The sequence below is a fragment of the Calliphora vicina genome, chromosome 2, assembly GCF_958450345.1.
Source record: "Calliphora vicina chromosome 2, idCalVici1.1, whole genome shotgun sequence".
NCBI lineage: Eukaryota > Metazoa > Arthropoda > Insecta > Diptera > Calliphoridae > Calliphora > Calliphora vicina.
In genome coordinates, this window is record NC_088781.1 from 69,037,536 (window position 1) to 69,058,808 (window position 21,273).

The following is a 21,273-nucleotide window of genomic DNA, read 5'->3' on the forward strand; positions in this document are numbered from 1 at the left end:
GATAATATTAAAAAAAATATGGAAAAATCGTACGTTCGCGACCGGTACTTAAGTCAATTAAACAAAAACCAATAAAGATATTTTATATACCTGATAGAGACCTACATTAATACACTTTTAAAATAAATTAATCGCTTTTAAATATTACGTTCCATTTCGCAGAATTTTACATTTCACTACTGCCAGCCAAAGTGACTTCTATTTTGCGTACGTTCGTTACCACATGTTTATAACTATCATTATGAAAACTTTAACTCGAGCTACCAAAATGCTATCGAATCGCAAACAAAATTCTAGGAAAAGTTTTGTTTTCTATATTCTTTGGACCTCAAAGGCGTACGAACGTACGTTCGTGACCCCAGGAAATGCCCATTAAAAATAGAAATGTTTGTCAATAAATATCTCTTCTGCTTTTTTACTAAGCCAAGTACACTACATTGTGAATACCGCTAATATTTTAAAAATACATATGTATGTAATTTGATAAAAATTGTGAAATCGAATCGATTTAAGTAGGTACACCTTTTGATGACAAATGTAAAAATGGAAACAAGATTACGCACAGATGGTGTATTTCTCCCATAAAGTTCACATTAGGTATGGGGCTGGTAAAATAATAATATGAATAATTTCGAATCAGCATTGGGATTTTATAACACGTAACCCAAACTCAAAATTTCGATAAAAATATAATTTAAATTCGGAATCCTCTGTAAGCATATTTTAGACGTTTTGTATTTTAATGCTATCATTGTTGAGATACCTTTCCAAAAAATGCAAAAGCTTTATAAGTTGCCTAGGAAAATCTTTTTTTTTTTGCGTAAAATAGTCAACATTTCTTTTGTATGACGCATTGTAACTATTCGTGTTTGCATTTAATTGCTTATGTAAATAAGTACTTATTAACAGCTAATAAAAAGTTATTACAAATAATGCAGATAATATTAAATAGTAGTCATTGAAAAATATGCTAATTGCAAGTTATTACCACGTTTTTGCTGGGTTCATAATGAACATTTTATTAAGAACATTATCTGAAAGTGCTTAGCCGTGAAAATTTTTTGCAGTATTTAGTTCAAAAATTACATTGTAATTGATGACTCCTTAAACTCTTAACTTCCTTGTATCAATGGCATTATGAATTGATGGATGTCCTCTTCAATATTTGACAATTTAAGAATATCTCCAAGCAATATGATTAACTCATTCTTGATAAAATGTATATTAATTAAATTTTTGGGTAAGTATCGTATAAATGTAAGCCATTAAATTAATGCAAATTTATCAATTATTTTGAAAATTTTATTAGAATCTCACAAACATTAAATACAAACATATGTATAATATACATAAGGTATTTGAATGTAAAGTTATTAATAGAAATACTAACCAAAAAAACCCCCTACAAAAGATTTGTAAATACCCTTAAATCAAGTTGAACTCAACAGCCGCATACAATTTAATGAATTAATAGCATTATTATTTATTAAAATTAATTCGTGTGATCATTTTAAAAATAAATTTGAAATATATTTAAGCTAATAAATTAATTAGTTTTAGGATTTTTTTATTAAGTTTTATAAGCTCAATTAATTGCAGACACAATAATATTACAAAAAATACAAAAGAAGTGATAAGATACATAGTTGTAAAATAAAATCAATAATTCTATTGAAATAAATCAAAAAGATAATCGTATTTAATATTTGACGATTTTGATAGTAAATCATATTACATATCGAAAGGGCTATCTGCAAAAATCAAATTGTTCAGGAGAGAAAAAACAATTTATTTCAGGGACCACCAATAATGATTATTTTTCTACAATAATTTCAATTCAAAAACTTAAATTTAACTAAGCGCAATATTTTTTTGTTTGAAAATTCAACAAAAATATGAATTTGGCTTCCCATATTCGAATTCCTAATAATAGTAAGTTAAATAGATGATATTTACAATAGATATTGACAATAAAGATTGTTGATGACGCCATTGGCAGGGTAGAAAATGCATTCCAATTTACCATTTGTCTACAAAATTAATTTTCAGGGATATTCTTTGAATTATTACAGATTAATTATAATAAATGAACTTAAGTCTAATTAATATTTACTTTCAACTTTTAAAAATTAACAAAGTTAATACATATTTTAATTTTTAGTAAATCATCGATAAAATAAATGTAACGAAAATTGTAATGTCTTGAGTTACAAAACATTTATTTTAATATACATATATCCCACAAGCATCTCACAAAGCGACCAAAAAGCTCTTAAAGGAATAGACCGTCTGTCTGTCTATCTTCGGGATTCAAATCTTCAATAATTCTGTCGGACATGCTTTCGAGAAGTTTCCTATTTAAAATCAGCAAAATCGGTCCACAAATGGCTGAGATATGAGACAAAAACCAGGACTACCTCGATTTTTGAACTATTTTTGACCAATATGTTGATTACTAAGTAATTAATATAGACAATATGGATATCTAATGATAGATATCGAGTCCTTAGCGCCAAATTATCGTAAGCGACATTTTTAAAATTTTTGTTTTATTGCAGAAATTAAAATTTTATGGACCGACTGATGTTTTAGCGTTTTCAGAATATCAAAATTGTTAATAACATCAAAAATATAGGGGGTAAGATTTTATCGTAAGTCAATGTTTATATTTTACAGTAAACAAATTTTATCGTAAGCGACACACAGTGGTATAGAAAAAAAGAGGGAAATAAATCTGTAACTTCTAAATGGTTAGATTGGTTTGAATGAAATTTCACATGCGCAAAGAAGAAGTGTTGTCGAGTTTAAGTTTTGAACGTGGACCTCATGGCCCACCAGGGGCGCGACCAAGGGCCCTCAAAGTACTACACCTTGGGTATGTTACATTTTTAAAACGATATTATTTCTTGGTTTGAGTTCAGATTTCAAAAACATTATACACGTAGAATCTTCTCATCGAGCACTACAAAAAACTTCGTCATAGCTATCAATTATCTATTATAGCTTAGGAGATATTCGTATTTGAAAATTAAATTTTCAACATTTTTACCCACCCTACTCCAGTTTATTGATAACAGCGTATTCAAATATTTCCCGATTTTCTCCAGTTTTCCTTTATTGGACTAACAACACATGTATGTGTCAAATGGAAAAAGAATTGTTTAAAAATAATGACTAAGTCCAAAGTTATATGCATTTGAATTTAAAAAAATTTTAAAAAGCGATTTTTCGCTAATTTTTTGGGAAAAAATAGCATTTTTTCTTTTTAAGTTATCGCAAAAAATTTATAATAGGATGTATAAGGAATTTCAACATTCTGAAAGCTAAGTTTGAAGTTTTTTAAATTTAAAAAATTTTAAAATAATTGGAAAATATTTTTTTTTCCAAATATTGAAAAAAACAGCTGGAAAAAAATAAATTTTGTTTACCTAAAAATATTTTATATTGTATTTTGAAGTATAATTTGGTGAAGGGTATATAAGATTCGGCACAGCCGAATATAGCTCTCTTACTTGTTTTTAACCAAATTTGGCAGATCGTTCTCGAGTTATGGTAAAGCATGTAACGAAATCCACATTATTTTTTATAAAACGATTTAAGAACTATTCGGCTGAAATACTTTTTGTTTGTCACGCTCACTTCATTTAGTACTTTTTTTATTAGGGAATGTAGTGAAATAACGATATACTTAAAGATACAACTTCAAAAAATCATGTTGTTTTGAAATTGATTTAAAAATTGTTTCCTTTATTTGTAAAATTGTTTGAAAAATTACTTTAAAATATATGTATTTTTTTTTTATTTAAGTGAAAAAGGCCAAATGAAAATCAATTATGTAAATTATGTTAAAAAATATAAATGTCTAAATGACTCAAAGAGTATGTATTTAACGAATACCATAAAAATCGGAAAACCCAAGGTCAATTTGCTTTTGATGTCTTATGAAATTCATAATATACTTTATAGGGTCGCAAATGACAAATATAAAAATAACAAACGGGACTAGTGCGTTTGTGACAATTTCCACAAATTTCTCGCGGAAGTATTATAATTTTGGAAACGACTTTTGTTATGTTAGTTTAATGATCTGTTTTAGAATGCCTAAATAGAGGTAGTTATCCTATCCCTTTTAAATAACTAAATATTTCACGTTACTAGTTTAGTGGCAATTATCTTAACTCTAGGGATGGATTTGAAACCGGCATTACTTTGTTAATTAGAAAATTTGAAGTAAAGTTTTTCTTGATATAGTCATTTGTTCAAATCGACAAATCTATACTGCATAATTTACAATATTTGGTCATTTAAACTATTAATAGGTGAGAATAAGAATTAACGACCTTAATTTAAGTAAAAGTCGTAAATATTTTTATTATTAAAGGCCTGACAATAATGAGTTAACGATAAGAGTTAAAATCTCTATTTCGCTTGATGTTTTCGTTTTTAAGTGTCTAGTACAAGCAGACACAAATACAATGAATGCATCTTCAGATGTTTTTAATACAATAGAATGTTAATATTTATTATGGTAATAAAATAGTTTATAATAAAACTATTATAGTCTTTCTAACAGCTACTAACTAATATTTAAGTTTCTACAATATTCATTTGCGACCCTATAAACTTCTGGATTCTTATGTGTAGAGAAGACGACAATAACGCTGTCCGTGTAACCGCATAGCCGTGTGTTGGTTGAATTATGTTTTCCGAAGACCCGATATCAATATAACAGATATTATATTATTTATACCCACACCGAAGGTTTCTTCATTGATAACTATGGGATTAAATCCTTTTCTGGTATTTCCCTTGCTAATTGCAAGATGACTGTTCAGCGGATACTATATGAATCTGCACAAAACAGGTGGACCAATGAGTCTTCCTGTGTTATAACGAGGTCTACTTGGCCCGTATATGATGCCAACAGGACGAATCTACTTATAGAATTTCGTCGTGAGCAAATAAGGCTAATTGTTTCATTCATTACAGGACACTGTATAATTGGGACACATGCTAGGAGATTGGGCCTACGGTACAATGACTACTGTAGGAGCTGTCACAATGAAGAAGAGGAAGAGACTGTGTCCCACCCATTCTGCCAATGCCCGGCTCTGATAAACCTGAGGGAACGCATCCTCGGATTACCATTCCTATCATGCTTAGATGAGCTATCAGGATTGAGTCTTAGACGAATCTACTCTTTCATCAGAGAATCTGGTTGGTTTAGCCTGGAAACGATGGACGTATAATTAATACACAGATGTTTACCCCTTGGGTATCACAATGGGATCAGTTTTCTTAATGGACCCAAGTGAGCTGCTTGAAGAGTGGCTACCCATGGAACCTAACCTAACCTACCCACACCGAAACATTATTACAGTCAAAATTGTCACAACCTCTTTAATGCAATTTCACATTATTACACAAAGATTGAAGAAAACCAAAAAATTTTCTAATTGTCTGATATAATCACCAATTTGTCGTAATCTGTATAATTAATAAGGACATTTTTTATTACTATTTGTACTATTATTTTAAAAACTTTTTTTATACATATTAAAAAGGGAAGATATTAATTATCAACTATTTAATTTTTAGTTTATTATTCGTTTAAACATTAGCATATTTTAGTGAATCCGAACCGATTGGAAAAATATTTCGTTTCTATGGTTAACGATGATAAATATTTATTCAAAGTTGAGAAAAACATATAAGAACACACATATGTAAGTACCTAAGTACATATGTACATACAAATTCCAGCAGTTCTGGGTGACTGTCCCTATCATTTAGGCTTACAGAAATAGCTACTTGTTATTTAAACATTTGCTTATCCTAAGCAGAGGGTCAATTGACCCTATATTTAGACTGTCTAATAGCGTAATCGATGTGTCAACCCATTGTATTTATATACCGGTTACATAGCATCAGTTACTTTACTAGCTACTTATGTAACTGTTTCCTCGATTAGCTACATAACTATTTATTTTAACATGTACGGGGGCTAAGCGGAAGCTAATTGGCCTCAAAAAATGAGTAAATAAAAAAAGATACATTTCCTAGACTATTTAACTGACTACAGCCTAGATTACTCAGAGACACTAAAGTGACAATTGACTTTACTCTAGACTACGTGCACTACAACGAGCACTACATGTCAAATGACCCAAAATACATATAAATTGTAGTGAACCAGTGATTAGACATTAGTAACAATTACTGTCTCTAAGGGATACATTGACTACTTGTAAAACTGCTGGGATGTTTCTAAATACCCACACTAAAGAATGTTATTATTTTTAACTCACCACCAGATTGTTCCACATCAGCATTTGGATCCATTTTATTAGCAAAAAGTATTGGAATTTAAATATTCCCAAAATATAAACACGACACTTTTACACAAATATTAATTCAAATTAATATTAATTATATTTTAAACATTCGTTATTTACAAAATATTTTTTTTTTTTTTATTTTAACAAATATGTATTTGATTTTTTTCTCGAATTTTTGTTTACAATGGTTTTTTAATGCCTCATAAAACTTAATTTTTTCATAGACAATAAAGTGGTCGTTACAAAATAAAAAAACATGCACGTAAAATCAAAATATTTTGAACGGAATCAATCTGCATCTAATACAAAAAACATCCGTATGCGTTACTTTACGTACGATTTTAAATGAATTCAATAGAATTTTAGCGAGAGCAAGAGCAGCGAGTGTAGGAGCAAGATTAAGTATAAACCGATTGCCACAAGAGCCAAATGGACAATGTGATTCCAATTGAATGTTTAAAATTGGAGCAGTGCTATTATTAATTCACTCCAGAAATATCCGCGCAAACGCAATCAAATGGGGAGACTTGTTTCTCTATACAAAAAGTCTGTATTCAACGTACAACTAGTGACAAAAAATATTCCATTTGCATGTGGTGATAAGTTTTTCTAATAAATTATTTTTTGCGCTTAATTTCTTTGAAATACATACATACGATCAGTGAAAAAATTAAACAGTTTTATTTCCTTATTAGGCTTCTTATAAATCGATTTTCAAAATATTGTCAGATGGTTCAAAAATTAATTTACTTCAACAAGAAGAAGAAACGTATACAAATTTTTAAAAAAAAATAAAAAATAATGTGTAAATAAATTTTTTTAAAAAAATAGAAATTTCAGAACTTTTATTTCAGTTAAACAATATTGAGTCATTGATATCCCTATGTATGTTATTGTTTATAATTTATCATAGAGCCTCCGTTCTCTACAGTTTTATTTTGAGATTCAGTAGTCCGTGAATGAGTTGAGATATCATAATTAAATTTTACACAGTCAGAGCAAAATTTATGAAATACAAAAAAAAAAAAAAACGAAGAGAAGGCAATTTATAGCTCGAAGTTACTGCAAATACTTTAGACTCTAAAGTTTACAGAATAAGTTGCCCCAACTTGTTGATAAAGACATTTATATGGTAGTCTCTCAATGACAAGGTAATGTGTGTGAAACAATGATATACATAAATCTATACTGAAACAAATTTTAGAACTATTATCTGTATTGGGATCCTAACCTTAGTCTACTTTTACACAGGGAAAGTTTTCTTGCCGCAAGTCTGAGTTTATAGGAGAGAGAGGCAAGAAGAAAGTCTCTTCAATTATCTTTTGTTTTCTCATTTTCACTATGGCGTCTATTCGGTTTTGACCTACAAAATTGAACACAGACTTGTGTGTAAACAGACGAGCAAGTTTAAAAAAAATCGAAGAGACTTGCTTCAAGTAAACTTGCTGTGTGTAAAAACAGACTTACCCCCAGTAACACGAAGGCTGGTTATGTGTTAACTAATAGTTATACTGACAGTTTTCATACAAAAATAATTTTATCCGACAGCATAACTATTAGTTTAGGCATAACCAGGTTTCGTTTTAATGGGGGTTAGGATAATAATAGAAGAGCCAATCAAATGAAAAGGTCTCCCTTGATGCATTAATTGCCAATAATTTGGTCACACTAGATCATTCAATAAACAACCATCTTTCTGTATCAGATGTGGATACCTCCATAAATGTCTGGAATGACAGCACCTGAAATCGGATATTAATATAAGAAAGTGTAGCAATTGTAGTCAGAATCATAATGTAAATAATGCACAATAAGGGGTTTCTAATTATGCAAGCCTTCAAAAAAATTATACTTCTAGTGCCCAATATAGAAGTAACACAAAAGACAATTATCAAAACGTATCGTTAAAGTGGGTTCAGTTACCCACACGAAATCCAATAATGAAAATAATGCTCGATATCACTACTAATTATACTAAATATAGTAGTTGGAAGGGCAACACATCTTTTTTATATAATTTTTGAACTCTGAAATCTGTCCCAAATTTTAAAATTGTACATGCAGCTTTCGTGATATGAAAAAACTTATTTTTTAACAGATTTTCCTCAAGAACGTATAATTTAAATGAGTATATTAAAAACTGTTTACTGATTTGAAATCTGTGGAAGTTAATATCCTAGTTGAGTAGTATTTTTACTTTAATATTTAGGTGCCTAGTATGAATTAAATTCGATTTTCGACTGTAGTCGAAATAGCTGATCGAACGAATTGTCATTTGGTATTATGGCGCACATTCGTTGCTTACAACCTTAGACCTGCATAATATTAACGAAAATATTTCAGTTAAATTTCAAATACTTACATTTTCAAAAATTTTTTTAATTTTATTTACAGTGTTGAAAGCAAAATTGTGTTCGTTGAAAAATTCGATGCACAACGAACTTTCGACAGCGATGCTAACTTATAATACGAATTTTACATTCGATAGTCGATATTCGATAGCCAACGAATATCGTTTGTCGAATGCAACTCATAATAGGGGCCTTAAGGAAATTTGCAAGAAATATAATAAAGTTATTTTCAGTACTACATAAGCTAAACAATTTGGCGATTAATATTTTGCAATGTTTTTGTAAATCTCGTCTAGTAGATTCCATATATATAAAAATCTTTTAAATCCGATCGCATCATTTGGCATCATTTTTAATTTTTGATATACCCGAGGTGCCCCACTTTGGGGAATTTTGTTATAAGCCCAAATTCAAAACATAAACTTATTAACACCTCCTCTATAGCCATGGGAATTTTTATTAAAATCGGTCTATTCATTTAGAAGTTACAAATTTATTTCCCCCACTGTGCAGCGCATCAAGGTACACGTTATCACAAATGTTTTGCTTTCCATTTATCAAAATAACGACTTTATTGAAGAAAGAAAATCACTTTAAATTTTCCGTTAAAAGGTTATTCGGGAATACAAAATTAGTATTTTAGTAAAATTGTTTTATGCTAAATTCCCAATTTTTAATTTGATAAATTCACTGAAATTTATTGTTGGGGGATAAGCTAGTTCCTATGCGCATTTCACTGGTTGCTTAGGCCAGATCATCAGGAAACCTTTTCCCAAAAGGCTTTAGAAAAACTAAAGAAAACTATAGATGATTATTGTTTTTGTCTCTCCTGTAAAATTTAAAAAAGTGTTGATAGGCCGGCTCCCTTTTGCATTTTAGGTGACGATATAATACCCTACATTGAGTACATGAGCAAAACTATTTTCCTTTAAAAATTCAATAATTTATTTTGGTGAGTGATTTTCGGAGCAATTATCAACCGATCGCCATGAAATTAAGTCATGTGATTTACGTCTATATGAAACTTATTTCCATTGAATTCTATGTCGATATCACAATTTATAAGAGATTTATGCTCGTTAATGTGATTTTCTGAAGTGGGCTGGAACGAATAGGACCAATAAAGTCCCATTACGGAGGTCATTTGTATGGGGCTAGGTAAAATAATGGACCAATTTCAGCAAAAAAGTGACTGTGTCAAATTTGATTGAAATATCTTCAAAATTGCGACATGTAATTTGCGCACAAGGTTTACATCGATGGCTGAATATAAAAAGGCGTAACTAATTTTTTTTTTCCAAAATATCAATGAAAAAAGGGCTATCTTAAAAAACATTATTAAAATAAGAAAAATAAATTTTAATTGAGAAATAAAATGTGATGCATCTTCTTATTAAAAATTGCATTAAAACTTTTTTGCGTCTAAAATTACAAACATCAGCACAAACGCATAATACCCTAACCAATATGGTGGTGTAGGGTATAATGAAATTATTCTGGATTCTGACTGGTTCGAAATATTGTATAAATAATGGTTTCGGTTCAATATTATTTGTGTATGATGTAATTCGAATAGGAAGGTCAAAATATATTTCATACTTACGCAACAATTTGAATGATATAAAAGTGACCTTAGTTCAGATACCTTAACATCGTTCTTAACAAGTGATTATTTTTTCTTTTAAATTTGTAGTGTTTACCATCCTCATTATTATTGGCATCCTTCAATATAACAATTAACATTTTGACCGTAAATACCGATTCGATATTGCTGAGTAGTTGAGTACAATAATTATGTTGCTTTTTTTGTCGTCTAATGTATAGTAAATAGAAATAATGTTGTATATGTGATGAGTTGAGATGAGAATAATTTCTTTCGCATGAATTCTTTTCTATGAAAATTTGGTGGTGATTTTTCGGTTAATAGTGGAAAACAGAAGCTTTCTGTCATGCTTTTTGTTTATTATTTTATTTGAGATAAATATTGTTCAAAATTTGCGTTTATCCATTTTAAATTATTGAATGAACAAAGTGGTTGGCATGTGTGTTCAGAATCTAAAAGGTGGTGATGATGCTGAGTGTATAAAAATGTTAAATACACCTAATGGAGTATGTCCAGGCAAAGTGGTTGCGATTGTTTGTAAACGTCCTCAACGTTCCCAAACCGAAATATTTTAAATTTAAAACATTTTTTAACCACCTTCCACTACACTACGGCTTAAATATGTTAAAATTTAATTACGTTGATATTATTTTAAATAACATCAATTTACAGGTACATATTTACATTTATACAATGTTTATTTGTTTGATTATAAAACATGAGGCAAAATAAAATTACATATTCACATATTTACAAAAAATTATTTAAAATAAATAAACTACAAAACACACATATTCATACGAGTATACAGGCACGTACAACAAATACAAACATAGAACTTGAGGAAAATCTACAATTTCCATGATCCAACAATACACCATATTTAACGCTTGACAATGCTGAGTGCCTTGTCCAAAGACAGACCGAAAGGCAAGGCCTTCATTTTTGGAGGTGGCGTTGCCGGCAGGACATAATACGCCAACCAGTGCAACATTTGCAAAGTAATTTTTTGGTAAGTCAACGAATTACTCCAACAAGTCTTGAGACGACTGCCAAAAGTTTCCTGCAAACATTTGTGCATAATTTTTAAATCATTTTCCAACATTTCTATTTCTTGTTTCATTCGATCTTCTTTGGCTTTACTCTCGCTCAACTGTTCGTTTGAGGACCTAATAATTAAAGGGAATAAAAATGCATTTTTATTGCAATAAAAAATAAAATTTTCTGAAAACTTTTTCGAATAATTTTCAACGATTTTTAAATCGCGATGTGAACCAACATCTCCACAATCAGCCCAATTATGAATAAAAAATCCGCGTGAGTTTTTTCCCTTTTCTCATTTTTCCTATTCAAATTCAATGTTGAAAATGGGTGTTGGGAAAAAACTCACGCAGATTTTTTATTCATAATTGGGCTAAATATTTACACTGTTTATTAAATTTTGCGATATAGTCAAAAAATTTAATAGATAAAGCCAAACAATCATTTTCAATGTTGTCACAAATTTACAAGGTTTACAATATAGGATTGAAACATTTACTGCTTTGGAATCATATACAGTGACCGACAAAAGTCTACGTACGACCATTATTTTCGTAACTCGCGGACTTCTAAACCATAATATGTAAAAGTAATGATGCAGTTTTATTTCAAATGCATTTTTATTAATATAACAAAAAAAATTTATAATTAATTTAACTTTTATTCACAAAAAATTAAAAAAATATGTTGACATAAGTCTACATACGATCTGTACACTAAATAAACATTTTTCAGCGAATACAAATTTTCATTAAATTCAATATTTCGTTGAGCCACCATGGGCATCTACAAGCGTCTGGGCATGGAAGCAACTAAATTTTCCAGTTCTGCGTACGTTATATTTTGCCATTCTTCTGGAAGGTTCTCCTTTAACATTGGTGCACAAGTAATAAGATGTTTTCGGATCTTCCGTTGTAGAATTTCCCACACGTGCTCAATAACATTTAAGTCCGGGCTTTGAGGTGGTATGTACAATTTTCGTGGGCATGGTAGATTAGCCAATCTTATCGACAGTACCCCAAACCATCACACTGCCACCACCATGTTTAACTGTAGCAAGAAAGTTTTTCGGATCCATTGCTGAATTTGTTTTGAGCCATACTTTATCTCTCTCCAACACTTCCAAATATGTTATACTTCAACTCATCAGTGAACAAAACTCGCTTCCAGAATTCCATGTGCTTTTCAAAGTGCTTTTGGTTGAATTCCAAACGAAGTTTGCTATCCGTTCGCTAATATACGAGGATTTAATTACCATTATTATTTAAGGTTCTTTGAATTGTTCGTGAATAAACAATATCTTCTGATCTTGTTGCGAGTTCTTCGGCCAATTTTGTGGTATTTACTAGGGTATTCAATTAATCGGGTCTCTGGTTTAATCGGTTAATCGAGAAAATAATTAATCGAGGTTTAGATTTATTCGGTTAATAATCGGTTAATTTAAAATTATTCGATTAACCGAATAATTTCTATTTTCATTTTAAATTGAAAATACAACAACGAATTTTGTGTACAAAAACATAAAAAACAGCAAATAAGGTATTTGAGATCAGTTTTGTAATCTTTTTGTATTTGCTGCAACAACGTCATAACTCAAAATCCGTGTTTTATGAACTGAGTAATACAAAATATGCTGATCTATAATCTTTCATATAGTTTTCAAAAAAGTCAATTATTTTTTGTGTGAGAGTGTTTTTTATTATTGTAAACATCAAAATTAAAATTCATGTTTTCTCGTATATTTCATAAGTAAAAATTTGGGTTAAATACAGATTAGAAAGATATTAACATCTACTATTTATATTTCTGAAATCGCATGATTTGTTGAAAATTTATATAAGAAATAGTAAAATGTCATAAAATATTCAAAGACATTTTTTGGAAACGACTTTTTTTTAATTATTACGTTGTTGCAGCAAGAGATCTTCTGAAATAATCTTTTATAAAAAGAATATAATTTAAACGATTTTTTTCTTCAGATTTAATAAAACTTTTCTTGGAAAAAACTCTCTCGCTGATTTTATATGTTGGAGAAATCAAAAACATGATAAAGAATATTCCTTTTTGGATTGTTTTAGATTTGGATTAATTTAATAGATTCATTTAGTTATGATAAAAGACTCAATTCAAAAAAGTTTAGTTTATACATGTAAATACAAACAAAGTTTCAAAACATGTCAGTTGTTATACATACTCATTAATCATGTTTATTGGATGTTCAAAAAATATCAAATTTTAATTTGTATTTGTATTGAAACGGAAAAATAAATACAAAACAAATTTTTAAAGCGCAAAAAAAAGGAATTTCGGTTAATCGGTTAATCGACACAAATTAATCGGTTTATTTGTTATTTGAAAATCGGCAATTTCAAATTATTCGAACAGTTAACCGTCCAAAATTAATCGGTTAACCGATTAACGGTTAATCGATTGAATACCCTAGTATTTACTTTTGGGTTTTTGTTGACTTCTTTTAAAATGAAGATTACATCTCTACGATGTAGTTTCTTGGGCGACCACATCGCGGCTTGTTTTTAACTGTACCAGTGTTTTCAAAGTAACGGAATATTTCTTGATCTATAGACTTAATAAATTGCATTGCTTATCTGTTAGTATTCAAAAAAAAACAGGACATGCTGTGGTCGTATGTAGACTTTTGTCAATGTTTTTTATGAATAATTTTGCAAGTTTACATTGCAACAACAATTTTGTTGGTGCATAGCAATAAAAATAGATTTCAAACAAAACTGCATTATTTTTTTATTTACCGGGTTTTCTCTCATAAAAAAAAATTGTGGTCGTACGTAGACTTATGTCGACCACTGTACGGTTAAATTTTCACAACAATGAAACTGACTTATCCCTCTGCAACTGGCATCGAAGTCTGAGACACCGAAAAAAATGCGTACCTTCGAACAATTCGATGTTACGATCTCTATATGTTCGTCACCTTTTCTATTTATGTTTTTAAATTGTTCAGTATGAAGACCGCTGACTTTGTCAGCGCACATGTGCAGCAACGCGGTAAAGTGTCGGTGATACCCTCACATCAGCATTAGTTTAAATATCTAGCAGACCACCACGTCAGTATTATTGTCAGTCAAGTCGTCTTCCAGACATCGATTTTAAATAGCAACCGAACCGGAAGATTTCCCGATATATTGATGAATGAATCATGTGTGTAAGTTATGTAGGGCCTACGGAAAGTTGATTTCAACATACAGACGGGCATGGCTATATCGACTATATCAACTGAAAAATGTAGAAATTACAAACGGAATGACAAACTTATATATACCCTTGCCACTCATGGTGAAGGTTATAAAAAGACGTATTTTAATTAAAACTAAAGTTTTAATATATTGAAATTAAAATTACTGCACGTCAGACAGTGGTTTAGAAACTTTTTTTTTGGAAATAATTCGGTATCTTGTGAATTATTGGATATATTGTTACGAAATTTCACATGGTTTAAGCTGAGGTGTTTTCGAGTTGATTTATTTACGTTTGTTCAGCTTCCTATTTATTTTTTTCATTTGAATGAAATTACTCCCAAATTTTTTTCTATTTTTATTTCACCTATTCATATGACTGGCGCAAAGTACAAGTCGCAATTTCAAAGATATTGCGATAAAATTTGGTACATACATTTTTTTCGGCCCGAGGATAAAGCCTTTTAAATCTTTTAAAAATGTTGGTATAAACTTAAATTCGACAGAAATAAACTTCATATGGACATAGATCACACAGCCTAATTTCATGGCGATCGGTCCATAATAAGTCATAGCTCCCATATAAAGACAGCTTCCGAAAATCACTTTAACGAGCATAAATCTCTTAAAAATGTTGGTATAAACATCAAATTAAACAGAAATAACATCCATATATATCAGATGACCTAATTCCATGGAGATCGGTCTATAATTAGTCATAGCTCCCATATAAGGCCCTCTTCCGAAAATCACTTTAATGAGCATAAATCCCTTGAATATAATCTCTTCACTTTTTATTTCGTAAACATAAAAACAATATTAAATTGAAAGTATTTAATAGAGTAACCAAAATAAAACTTCAATAAAAACTATATTTTTTATCAAAAAATAGCATCAAAAATAGGGCATTTAAAAAATTCACAATAAAAAAATGTTGCGACTAACTGAGGCTTATTATTATTTATTAAATTTTATTGGAAAATACAAAATTCTAATAATAAACTTTTCTAAAAAAAATTCAACATTTTATTTAAATTTTTTTTAATTATTCGACAAAAACATGGACTCTGAAAGGGTTTTATGTTATACAATACAATAAATCCTCAATTTTTTGTTACGAATTCATTCTTAACCTATGGCTTACAATTCTTAAGAAAATAACAATCAATTTTGTAGACATCATAACTACATTCCGCCATAACCTAATATATCAAAATAAGGGTAAAAACAGGGACATAACTGTTATAACCAATATTGGAAAAAATCCTGAAAAAATTGTTTATAAAGAATTTTTAAAAAATGGTCTCTGAATAACAGTTAAAAATAACCAATATTATTTTGGTCTTTGATAACCATTATAAACGATTTTCATTTTATTTGGTCTTCAATAACCATTATAAAATATTTTTATTTTTTAGGTCTTTGATAACTATTATTAAAGATTTTTATTTTTTTTATCTTTCGTAAACCAACAAAGTTTTTTGGTTGCACGGACCTGGTTTTTTTGTATTTTAAAATAGACAGAGAAAGATAAATCAGTTCAGAATTTCATAAGAATCAAGAATATTGATTATGATTATAAACAGTTTTCTTTTAAAATGTGCAATATGTGGGAGCTATGTCTAATTATGGACCAATCGACATTTCAAGCACTTATTTGTGCTAAATTTTATTTGAATACCAATATTCTTAAGAAATCTATACTTGTTAAAATGGTTTTCGGAAGTGGGCCTTGTATGGTAGCTATGACTAATTATGGAGCAAACGTCACAAAATTTAGTAGTGAGAGTTCAACTTATATAAAACTTATTTGTGCTGAATTTGGTTTGGATATCTATATAACTAAGATATTTAAGAGGGATTATCTATTTTCTGGCAGGACAATCGTATGGGGGCTAGGATAAATAATAGACCGATTCTAACAAAATTCAATAGACTTCGTCCTTTGGGCACTATACGCTATATCACTATGGTGGTGTAGGGTATAAATATTTGTAATGGCTGTAGTCTATTGAAGACCAAAAAAAATAAAAATCTTTGATAATAGTTATCAGAAACCGAAATAAATAAAAATCTTTCATAATGTTTATTGAAGACCAAAAAAAAATAAAAATCTTTCATTATGGTTGTCAAAGACATAAAAAAATTAAAATTTATCATAATTTTTTTCTTTTGCAGTTATTTTTATCTATAACCAATTGCTTATTTAAAAAAATAACAGTTATTTCGGGTCCCTGGGTAAAAAAGTCACCTATCAAACAAAAAAAACGCATTAAAAAATTCCGACTGTGTCAAAAGTTAGAGACTTTTGGCCGTTATTTATCTAATCCTATCTTGCGCATTTCGTCTTTTATCCAATAAAAAAAATATTAAAAAAAAAATAAATACTGAAATATCATTGGATAAAAGACGAAATGCGCAAGATATGATTTGATTTTAGTCCTATGGTTACTTGGGGAAAATTTCTTAGAATTTTAAAGTATTTCTTACTTTAATTTTCTTCATTGATTAAAATTTCATTTTTAAACTTTTGAATTATTTTGGTAGAGAAAAATAAGCCATTGGCTCAAAAATTATTCTTGCAATCGATCGAAATTCATCACATCTTTTCAAATCGATAGATTTTCAACCCATACCTTTTGAATTATGAATCACGGAAAGTAAAGTATCTTTAAACTACAATAAAAACTAACAACTTAGGACCAGCAAAGCGGTCTGGCCTTAAATAGTTGTTACAATTAAACTCAGATTAGTCCTAGAAGTACCATTGAAATCTTGCTAATATTTCGATTCTATCGACCAGTATCTTATTATCTACCTTATCTACTTACTGTTTTAGTGTTTTAATTTGCTCTTCAGCATCAATGAGTTTGTTATTTAGTTGGGAAAATTCTGTGCTTTTCATTTGAATTTCCTTACGTAGACCCTCTTCTTTTTGCATCGCTTCATTATTCAGATCACAAATCTAAATGGAAAATATAAATTGAAGCAATCGACCACTAAATGCAACTAATTTTGTACCTCATTGATGAGTTCGTTTTTTTGATTTTCCAATGTTTGAATTTTACGCTGTTCCATGGACAAGGACGCTTGTAGTTCTCTTTGGATGGTCATACTTTTGAATAGATCAGATTTTGTTTGTGTTAGTAATGAATTGAGACTTTCGAATTCCTGTTCCTTGGTTTGCAATTGTTGTTCGAGTAAAGCTTTATCGGCCTTAAGACTGATCAAAGATGTCGTCAAACTTTCGCATGAGGTCTTTGTAAGATGTATGTCGGCTAGCGATCTTTTCAGTTGGCAATTTAGTTCGTCATTGCGTTTCTGTTCCACTCGAAAGAGAGTGTTAAAGACATGAAGTTGATTTTTGGATTTTATGGCCTAGGCAATAATAGTAATAATAATTGGAGTAAAAAGTTGAAGAGTAGAGTGATTCCAATTTAACTTACGCCACGTTTTAGATCCGCTACTTCATCCATTAAATGTTTAACTTCATCACGTCTCTTGCGCCAGGCGTTTAACATAATTGTTGCAAATATTCTCATGCCTGCCATTTGAGGATCACGTCCCGGCATCGCCAAATAGTAGTTGTCTCGATTATATAATTTGTGAACTAATGAATTCTGAGAATATGCCATCGTCATATTCTCTCCACAAGTGCTTGGAATTAGTGCTTTGTTCTTGTCAAGATCATCTTTACTCTGCTGCGTTGGAGTTGTGGGAATTGGAAAGTTCATTTGGCGTCGTGCATGGTTAAAATCCATTTGCGAAATTGACTTTCTCTGACGAAAGGCCAAAATAATTCCAGACCTCTGGCGTATTAAGCACGACCTGCTACTGATTTTCGCTTCCAACTGATTTTCTTGACTTGCTGTCCTGGCAATGGGTAACAATGGCGATGGCAAGGAATCGTTTGTTGTTAGCGAAGTTGTTGATGAAGATGGTGTTAGCACTAGAGCTCTTGGTATGTGCGATTTTAGTTGAAGTGCGCTTGTTGTCTTTTGCAGAGAACTTTTACTAAATCGAAAATTTTAAATTACAAATTGTCTACAAACTTACTTTTTGCATTCACTATAAAATAAATTTAAAAACAAACTATTTGTTGCATAAATTCGCGTTATAATTCCGAAATATTTAACTTATTTGATTACTTAAATTTTTATTTTTTTTAGTAATAATATGAATTAAACAAAATTTTTTAATAGACGAATAATTTTCAAAAAGAACAATCAAAAATTAAAAATATATTCGTCTGTTGCTGTGAAAATTTTTGAAAACTATGTATACCATCCAGTGTCAAAGTATTTAAATTTTTTTTCCCAATTGATATTACAGTCAGAAACTTACGTTAACGGTCGCAATTGTGTTTTCTTTTGGAATCGTTTTCCATACGATTTTCGCAATTTGTTTTTGCTCTGAGATTCCACAGAGTGTTTTTTCTTAGTAGCTCCCACTTGAAGATCATCATTGCGGCGGTTGGTGGATCGATCGGTTACCTCTGCGGTTGTTGAAGAGTTTTCCACTTCACTAGAATTCTCTGAAGGTATTTGAAGTGGTGGTACTGCTACAAGTGCTTCCGGCATTTTAGTTTATAATATTTTCCTTCTAGACTGCAATTAGCGTATAGAATAAAGTGTTATTGTTAATAATTATACAAATAAATAAATATTATTTTTTCTATGAAAAATTATTTGAAGTTTTGTTATTCGAATTGATCTGCTGTATTGACTGTTTGCTTTGATTTTATGATACAATAAAAATCGTTTTTATGATTGATAACTCAACATTAATTCGATTAATTTTTAAATTGAACAGTATTTAATTTAATAAAATCTAATATACTAGAGAACCACAGGGACACAATAGAAGAGGCGTTATATTTTAAGAATATTAACTCTTAAGATATGATCTAAACACAAGGCTCTTTATATACTCGCTCCGAAATGAGCCAAGTCTGTAATTTCTTAATAAAACTTCGCATGGCTGTAGAAGAATTGAAAAGAAAGAATAACAAAATTTTGTATTCTGATCCGATTTGTTTTTTATCTGGGATCTACATTGAGGTCTGAAAAAAACATCGTTACACAAATAAATTATCTCTTAAGTTTACCAAAAATTCTTTGGATTAACTACAAATTTGTAAGTATAGTTGAAAAAATAACTGGTTAAAATCGTTACTGTATTTATTGTAAAATTTAATTTTTCACTATTTGTTGTATTTAAAAGTATTTACCAAATTATAACAAGTAGTCCGACTATTTGACAACAGTACCTAACTCTATATAGTAAAGAAGTACCTAAATCTTTTTGCCCAGCGGCAAAAAATGCAGTAAGGAGGCCTTCCGAAAGGCCTAATTTTGCAGACACAAGGAACCCAGTCGCATTGCAAAATCGTTTCAATTTTACACAGCGTGTCATTGGGAGTCAAGGCCTTGCATATTCGCTTCTGTTAGAGCGCTGATAGAAGGCCTAAGAACACATATTAGAAGGTCTTCCGTTGAAGATCTGTAAGGAGAGCTTCCGCGTAATGCCTCATAGGAACCTAATTGAAGGTCTGCTGAGATCAAAATACATTAACTCACTTAAGAAAACTTAAACAAATAGAAGGTGATATTCTATGAGAGTTAAAAACCATAGATAATTTCTTTAACACAATTTAAAAAAAAATTTAAATGGAGTTTTTAATATTTATTCTTAAAGTAAAAGAATAGGCATTTAATTTGAATATTTATCTACATAACTTATTAAAGTGGCCTGGGAAATTTTGAATAAATTTAACTTTATTAAACCAATTTTTTACTTTTCACATCACATTTGAACGATAATTACATACACATTTCGATTATTACGATCATTAAAATGCAAATATATTTCCGTGGACTTTAGAGTAAAATTTTGCAGGAGAGCGCAAAAACTGTTGAATTGATCGATAATTTCACTGTGCTCCAAATTTACACTTTTTTCTGTCAAACTAATTCGGGTGCGCCGAATTCACGTAATTCAAAAACGGTTTAGTTTCTTGAATAAACTGAAAAAAACCGAAATTCCGCAATAATATTATCTTTAAGAAATGCTTAACACGTTTTAGAAATGCCTCAGAAATTTTTTTTGGCAAAAAAAAATATTTTTTAGAAAAATTTTAAAATTTTTGGTTTTAAAAAGGCATTAAAAATTGGAAAATTCATATACATATGTACGCTCTTAATTTTTTTCACACATATAGAAAACATATAGTTCCAAATAAAACAAGCCCTAAATGATTAAAATCTGTCGACAACATTTAATTTTATTCACAAAGAAAACAAAACAGTGCACTGTTTTCTATGTTTAGTACTGTAATGGTCGGCAATGCAGTGCCGTTTTTACAAAACAGCAAGTTCCGTAACTTTTCTGTTTGTTGTTGATTTTGAATCCATAAATTTGACTAGTGGAAAAGATAAGATATATATTATATATTATATTAACGTATAGGAAATTGTGTCTTCTTTTGAAAAATGTATACAATTTTTAAAAATTAAAAACTTTATAGAAGACTTTTTGTAAAAAATGCGGGAAAAAATGTTAAAATATTATTAGGGGATATTTGCTTGATCTTTTGTTTTTCAAATCAAAAGTTGTAAATAGATTTTAATCATTTACAGCCTGTTTAGTTTGGAACATTATTTTTTATACGCTTAGAAAAAATTTATTTTCCAATTTTTCATGACGTTTTAAAAGACAAAGATTTCTAA

At 29.7% G+C, this 21,273-nt stretch overlaps 2 protein-coding genes across 3 annotated transcripts in view; both read right to left on the reverse strand.

Moving 5' to 3' along the window:
* Dif (Dorsal-related immunity factor) overlaps window positions 1-6,762 on the reverse strand; it is a 104,282-nt gene extending 97,520 nt beyond the window's left edge. Inside the window, exon 1 of the mRNA XM_065499285.1 lies at window positions 6,309-6,762. Within this exon, the coding sequence (XP_065355357.1) occupies window positions 6,309-6,342 (34 nt within the window). The 5' untranslated portion in view covers window positions 6,343-6,762. The remainder of the gene's footprint in view (window positions 1-6,308) is intronic.
* A 4,215-nt stretch (window positions 6,763-10,977) lies between these two features.
* On the reverse strand, window positions 10,978-19,282 carry LOC135951758 (uncharacterized). Of its 2 annotated transcripts, none has more exons than XM_065501458.1 (5): window positions 18,890-19,282; window positions 17,992-18,559; window positions 17,567-17,923; window positions 17,377-17,510; window positions 10,978-11,461 (listed from the first exon to the last, which is right to left on the reverse strand). In XM_065501458.1, the coding sequence occupies exons 1-5, from the start codon at window positions 19,123-19,125 to the stop codon at window positions 11,176-11,178; spliced, it is 1,581 nt and encodes a 526-aa protein (XP_065357530.1). In that variant the 5' UTR covers window positions 19,126-19,282; the 3' UTR covers window positions 10,978-11,175. The 2 variants fall into 2 exon arrangements, with proteins under 2 accessions (XP_065357530.1, XP_065357531.1); XM_065501459.1 differs by lacking the exon at window positions 18,890-19,282 and adding an exon at window positions 18,602-18,787 and having other exon boundaries at window positions 17,992-18,540.
* Window positions 19,283-21,273: the final 1,991 nt, after the last annotated feature.